The 7,304-nt window shown below is 44.0% G+C and overlaps 1 protein-coding gene across 2 annotated transcripts in view; it reads left to right on the top strand.

Moving 5' to 3' along the window:
- The first annotated feature begins 1,357 nt into the window (after positions 1–1,357).
- Positions 1,358–7,304, top strand: part of FRMD7 (FERM domain containing 7) — a 52,277-nt gene continuing 46,330 nt past the window's right edge. For both annotated transcript variants that reach the window (XM_045050429.1, XM_019824304.3), the window contains exon 1: positions 1,358–1,651. In XM_045050429.1, coding sequence (XP_044906364.1) covers positions 1,595–1,651 — 57 coding nt within the window. In that variant the 5' untranslated portion in view covers positions 1,358–1,594. The remainder of the gene's footprint in view (positions 1,652–7,304) is intronic.

Raw genomic sequence — 7,304 nt, 5'->3', positions numbered from 1 at the left:
CTGAGATTCTTTTTCTCACGTGTCAATTTGGCAGGAACCCCAAAGTTTGACACCATGCTCTGTCAGTGAGCCTGGAGAAAACAGGCACTCTCATACTTCGTCGGTGGGACTGCACACTGGGACAACCCTTGTACTAGTTTGGCAGGTCTCCCGTAACAAAGTGCCGGAGACAGGGTGGCTTGTAAGAACAGAAATTGATTTTTTCACCATTTCCGGAGGCCTCAAGTCTGAGATCAAGGCACTGGCAGGGTCGTTTCCTTCTGAGGCCTCTTTCCTTGGCTCGTAGGTGGCCGTCTTCTCTTCCCTGTGCCTTTACATGGTCTTTCCCTTGAGCGTGTCTGTGCCTTCATCTTCTTTACTTATAGGGACATCCATCATACTGAACTAGGGCCCACATCAATGGCCTCATTTCAATTTAATTATCTCTTTATAGACCCTGTCTCCAAATACAGCCACATTCCAGGAAACTGGGGGCTGCGACTTAAACACACGAATGTTGGGGGGACACAATTCAACCCGTGACAAACTTCATGGAGGAAGATTTTGAAATAGCTATCAAAATTACCAATCTGTAATCCTTGACCGGCAATCCTACTTCTGGAAACCTATCCTACAGCTATACCTGCACACATATAAAATGACATACATATGAAGATATTCAGCTCAGCCTTGTTTACAATAGCCAAAGGTTGGAAACAACCCATGTCCACCAATAGGGAACCGTTTGAGTAAGCTGTTTTACCTACGGCATGCAAAATCATATGGCTGTCAAAAGAAGCGAGGAAGCATTCCAGGCACAGCTAAAGGGAGAACACAATGATATGCGAAGGAAGAAAAGGAAGGCAGGGACCAGTGCAACAGCACGCTACCTACATATAAGAAATACTTTCGTACTTGCTTGTACGGTATTTGCTTAAAGACACACTGCAAGCTAAATAACAACAGCAAAACCCTAATACAGTTGGTTACTGCTAGACGCGTACTATCAGCAACCCGTGACACGATTCGCCGGGCACTATTCTGCCCAGAATAGAGGGGGCAGGAGTGGGAGTGAAGCCTTTCTGTATATTCCTTTTAACACAGTTTTCATTTTTAAGTCATGGAACTTCAAGCAATTAAAATCATTATGTATAAAGCCTCCTAGTTCGGCCATGAAATTTCTAGTACAACCTGAGACCAACTGTAATCCCTTTGCTTTGGAGACAGGGCTGTTCTCCAGTTTATCGAAGCTTCACCTAGGGTTTTCACATTGTGCTTTTGTGAAATAAAGAAAATCCCCAGGGCTTGCGAGTGCCTTCCCTCTTTCTCTTTTCCCTTGAAGAAAGGAACTAGTTTAAGAGGGCTAGAGAGAGTCCACTTGGATTTGACGTTGACCAAATTGATCGCCAGCGCCGCGCAGCACAAACGCCCTTGGGTGTGCATCACTTGGAGCAAACCGAAGTATGCCCTGCTGAGGGGGGGGGGCGCCTGGGTGGGGGTGCACTCCCCCCACCCCACCCCCAGCGCACCGCATGCAGCTGGAGAAAACCCCTCTTCCTGTCTACAGCTCCCACAGCACTCGGAGCCTGCTCGCAGCCCAACGGCCTCTCCAAGAATGCTACATTTAAAAGTGCAGTTTTTGGATGATTCCCAGAAGATTTTTGTGGTTGATGTAAGTGGAAATCACATTGCTATTATTCCTTTATTATTCATTCAATAGTGGTCATTTGTGGGCAGCCCATTAGCCGGCGATGTTAGGTCTTCTGTAGGACCGAATGAAGGAGGACTGTGGTTTTTAGCTTTGGAAAAAGAAGTCTGTATTGAATATCACAGTGTAGCTCGTGTTTTCCCATTAACCTTTCTTCTAGAACAGGTTCTCTTTTCTCAAGGGACAACAAAAGCGAGTTTGGAAGAGACGCTAAATATTTGTAAAAAGACAAAGCAGCAAGAACTGATTCATCGAACCCAGAGAGGTATTAGTGCGCAGTGAAATAATCTGTGAGTCTCACCTCAGGAACATCTGTGCGGAGAAAACCGTGGTTCTGAGGGAAAGGAGAAGGGGGAAGGCTACCCTCCTTTTCTGAAGGAAACCTACGGAAGGGGGTAGAATTTATGCAGCGGTAATGAGAACTTCAGGAAGTAATGACAAGTATGAAGAGAAAAATAGGATAAGAGACTATTTAGTTTGATTTAGTACTTATAGTTCAGGGTTCTTAATATAATTCCTAGCTACGAGATGATTGCGTACAATTATACCTCATCTCTTGAAGGAAGAACAAATGTATTAAGCACATCATTTGGGGCTCATCTTCCAGAATCTTAAGATATGTACATTTTGATGTAAGGATTTATGTGGGAGCATTTTGAAATGTTCTATGATTTTATTTGAACAAAAGATGCTATTTGCTCTGATATTTATATTAGCCACTAACAAGGAACAAGTTGTTCATTTTCTTTGAGATCCGTACAAAATGCTGGTTGTTTTCTTTTACACATAAACTAACAACTGCTGTTGGGTGTGTGGGTAACCCGCTTTTCAAATGAGTATTTCATTTTTATTTGAATCATGTGCTTTGTGGGTGATGACTTCATGGCTTCAGTGGCTGTTTTGCTCTCTCTTCCTTTCGCTTTTATTTGCAAAAGGCATTTCTAGGTCCACAGACCCGAATGACTTGTTTTTGCAGCAAATAGCCTCCATTAGAGGCATGAGGCATTTCCTATTCTTTCTTGGAACGCTATTTGAATGGTGGAAAATGTCTTTTCGGTAGTTTATCCATTCGCAGGCCGGTGGTGTTTGCTCACAGTGTTCCAGGACCTGAATTAGCGAGCTGGGTATTCAAAAGACACTGCTTTAGGCTACATTTTTTCTAGATATTCCAAGCAACTCAAAGAGAATTCTTTGACAAAAAGTGACAGAAGAGATTTCTCAATGTGTAGCTTAAATTCAGATCCAATTAAGAGGGGGGGGGGGGGTGGGAAGGCAGAGTACCGTAGCTTTGTAACATTCACCTTCTGAGGAGCTGACTCCAGCAACTTGGGGGCAGCATGATTTCGCTTCAGATCAGTTTGTCTCTTTCCAGCTGCAACACATTGTGTTCCTTTGGAAGACAATGGGAGAGATTTGATACCCAGCAATTCGGGTGTCACAGCATCTGATCCCTTTTGCCCTGGGAAGGCTGCTCTGTAAGTAGCAATCGTGGTGTCACCAAGAGTGGCAAGCGCACTGACTGCAGTCCCATGAGCAGCTGTGTCCCGAGGAGAGTGGAACCTTAGGCTAGCATCCATTCATCCAACAGGATCTTTTCTCCTTAACAACAGTAGACTGATGAGGAGGAGGAGGGGTGATGATGATGATGATGATGATAGTAGTGATCACCAATGGACCGCACTTTAAAATTTACAAAGCAATCTTACGTCCATTCATTCGTTTGATCCTGCATTCTGCCCTGTGAGTGAAGGTAGGGGAAAGGCTCATCTTTCCCCGTTTTGCAAATTAAGAGGTAGGGGTTCAGGGTGCTTAAGTGATTTGTGCAAGATTATGCAGCAGGTAAATGCAGAGTTGGGACTTCCAATCCAGAAGTCTCTCCACTACTCCATGTACAATCGAATCCAGAAGACTCATCTGTCAGTAGCCTTCTAGTCCTGTCATATGGCTCATGCACATTATTTATTTTCTGTTGCCATCAAAGGCCATAGAATTTGGTATACAGTGAGCCTTCGACGACTATTGTAAGCCAATTAGTAGATCCTTCCTTCCTTACCTGTAGATGAGAAGCTATGTGAGCAAGTGGTTTCTAGAGGTCAAGGATACCATGGTCTGAATTTTTTCATTAATTCGAAAGCTTTAAAAGGTCCCTCAGGGGGCACCTGGCTGGCTCAGTCGGTGGAGCATGTGACTTGGGGTTGTGAGTTTGAGCCCCATGCTGGGTGTAGAGATTACTTAAAAATAAATATTTAAAAAAGGTCCCTCAGCCCTGTTAATAATTCCTTAAAATGCACCCCAGCACCATACCCTCAGGGACTTTGGTTGGGGATAGGAAAAAAAGCAACCTAAACATATTCTCTTCCATTAGTGCTAATTTCTTAAACAGGACGAAGAAATACTTGGAACCATAGTGGAAAGAACCATTAGCAGCTAAAGAGAGTCACACAGAGGGGCTTTTGATACCAAAATTGACTGAAGTCTCAAGAGGCATGGATCAGTCCCAGGGAGAATTTTCCTTTAAGATAAAATTTAAGAAAATAATTGGCTGCATGGGGAAAAATAATGGAGTCTTGGGCATTGGTGTTGATTTTACAGAAAGTGAAGTAGTAGAAGTACAAAAAGGACCCATGATCAGATAGAATAATGTCTCCTGGGTAAGACTAATTGACATCCAGAACCCTTTGTGTTTACTCCACCCCCGGTAACATTATCTTGATGAATTTGCTGGTGTCCGAGATCTGGCTTAGGGCTCCAGACTCAGAAGCGTGATTTGTCAGCACTGCACAAGAACAGAAGTCAGAGATGATATTTACAATTGGGATGCCAGTGGCACCATTTACGGTGGGACTTGGGACACTAGGGTCCTCTCAATCAGTTACATCGGATACCATGTGTCAGAAGAGTCAGATTTAAAGGAATCAGACCCATGATGCTAATATTCGATGGGCTGCTAATGCAGCCATTTCCACAAATGCCCTGTCACTGAGACCTTTAAGTCACCCATTCATTCATTTGAGTAATTTCATTAACAAATTATTCCTGAGGTCTTAATGTCTTACAGTCTCTGTTCTGGATACAGTAGACCGTACCATACGGGTAGGTAAAGTTCTTGAACAAGGTCACACTCTCCCCTGGACAGTGCTACCAATTTTGGCTTCAGACATTCCTTTCACTCCCCTTGCAAGATTGACAAACTTCCTGGGTTATTTACCTGTCTTTGACTTGTTAATGCCGTCAGTTAGCTTGCTGGGAAAAGTGGTTGGCCCCGGAGACATCTTGGATCTTTGAGGTTTCTTTGCATATCTATACTCCGAGGCACTATGCCTTGATTTTATAGATGGACTTTCTGAGGCTGTTAGCCAGCCTTTTCCTTTACACATTCCCAAGAGTATTTGGGGGATGCAGGATAGATATGGGACTGCAGACTTGCTGGAATGTGCCTACTAAAATGTAACCCAATGAGGAAAATGTGTTTTAGTGAAAACCTCATCGTACTTTTCAAGCTGTCATATTTATTTAATAAAATTGATCATTGTCAAATATCAACACCACTCCTAGTGTTGCACTGATCATGGGCTGCGTCCTTCAGCAATAAAGAAGGACTCTACAGAATGATGATGAGACTGGACAGGCAGGAGGAGAAAGGAAATGAGGCAATTACTTTTTTAAATAACGGCAGATTTTAGCATAAATTCAGTTGTGCCTCTTCAACCTGAGGATGAGGACATTTAAAAAAAATTTAAGTTTATTTATTTATTTTGAGAGAGGGAGAGAGAGAGAGAGCACGTGGGGGAGGGGGAGAGAGAGAGAGAGGGAGAGAGAGAATCCCAAGCAGGCTCTGAGCTGACACAGCACAGAGTCCCATGCTGGGCTCGAACTCATGAGATCGAACTGAGATCATGAGCCGAGCTGAAACAAAGACTGGACGTTTAACACTGAGCCACCCAGGTGCCCCAGGACCAGGACTTTTCTTAACAGAAAAAGGGAGGATGAGACCAAAGCTGGAGCCTTCTGAGCTCTCAAAAAGAGTAGGGGACGTCAGGTGTCTAGCTTGAGGATGAATCCTCCCAACACCTACAGGTACCAGGAGCAGTAGTGTCATTGTAGGATGACCTTCTTTTAAGCCTGAACTGTTTATCTCCGGGTTAGATGGAGAATTTCAAGGCTCATAATAATCTCAGCACCATATCTGACACAGTCCTGTCTGATATCCTCCCCGCCTAATGCAATTCTGTCTTTATGGAAGCATATGGTAGAAGGGAAGAAAATCTGCTGTTTGTGAATTTCCAAAAGCACACTTCTTTTCGATGGTTTCTAGAGCCTAAGTCAAATGAAGAGGTTTAAATCATTTCTTTTTTTTTTTTTTTAATGTTTATTTATTTGAGAGAGAGAAAGAGAGAGAGAGAGAGAGAAAGAGAGAGAGACAAAGTGCAAGCACGGGAGGGGCAGAGACAGAGAAGGAGACAAAGAATCTGAAGCAGGCTCCAGGCTCTGAGCTGTCAGCACAGAGCCCACGCAGGGCTTGAACCCATGAACTGTGAGATCATGACCTGAGCCGAAGTTGGATGCTTAACTGACTGAGCCACCCAGGCACCCCTAGAAGTTTGAGTCGTTTCAAGTCTTACACTTACCTGATTGCTAAGTGAAGGTATTGGCCACTGCAGTGGGTACCCAGTGGCTTACCCAGTGAGAGAATGTAGTGAGTCAGCTTACTTCATTCCCTTGGGAACCCATCATAAAGGCCGCCGTGCCTCATTTTCTGACAGACGCAGAGAAGGGACAGTGCCAAGATGGAGCACTATTCAAGCTAAACAAGAAAGCAAAGAACTGTCCAGGGATTTTTCTATTGGTAGTGGTATGTACCCTTGGGATGTTTGTCTAGGAGCTGGTTTGTCAATTTATAATGATGAGGGATCTTTTGTACCTCTGTCAGTAGTGAAATCGATACCCTACCCCTTCATAACGCAAAGTTTTTTCAACTCCAATGAGATGGAATTGATCTGGTATAGTAGAATGCAGCTGGATTTAGGGCTACAAAATTGCATCACTTTAGGTGTGTAATCTTGGGCCAGTCACTTAACCCCTTAGCCCCCTGAGTTGTTGAGGAGTAATGCAAATGACATAACGTGCATTTGGAATCTCATAAAGCAGGGAAAATTGGACCCTGACGCTTACAAGCTGTGTGGCCTTGGGCAAGTCACTTGGCCAATCTGAGACTGAGTTGTGGCAACTCCAAAAACTTGGATTTGGGGTGTCAGGAAAAACTTTCCAAAGAATAAACCATTCATGTTGCTGAGCATGAGCTAAGGAGGTGAAGAGTGGGAGCTAGTGTGGGGAGGATGTGTGGTGGTCCACACAAATGAAAGATTGAAGGCCAAAATGCAAAAGAGAATGTGGCTCTTTTACGGGGAAAAAAAAAAAGTCAATCTGAGAATTAAGCTGAAGCAGAGGGAGTCGGCAGCTAGATCGTTGAAGCCAACTAGTCTATATGTAAATTTGGGGCTCTGTCCTGAAGGTGGTGGACAATCACTGAGGAGTTTAAGAAGCTCAAAGTGGGGGGCACACGGGTGGCTCATTCGGTTAAGTGGCTGACTCTTGATTTCGGCTCAGGTCAGTATCT

This window comes from Felis catus, chromosome X, assembly GCF_018350175.1.
Source record: "Felis catus isolate Fca126 chromosome X, F.catus_Fca126_mat1.0, whole genome shotgun sequence".
In the NCBI taxonomy this organism is placed as follows: Eukaryota; Metazoa; Chordata; class Mammalia; order Carnivora; family Felidae; genus Felis; species Felis catus.
Note: the sequence above shows the minus strand (reverse complement) of the source record. Positions and strands in the feature narration are given on the sequence as shown.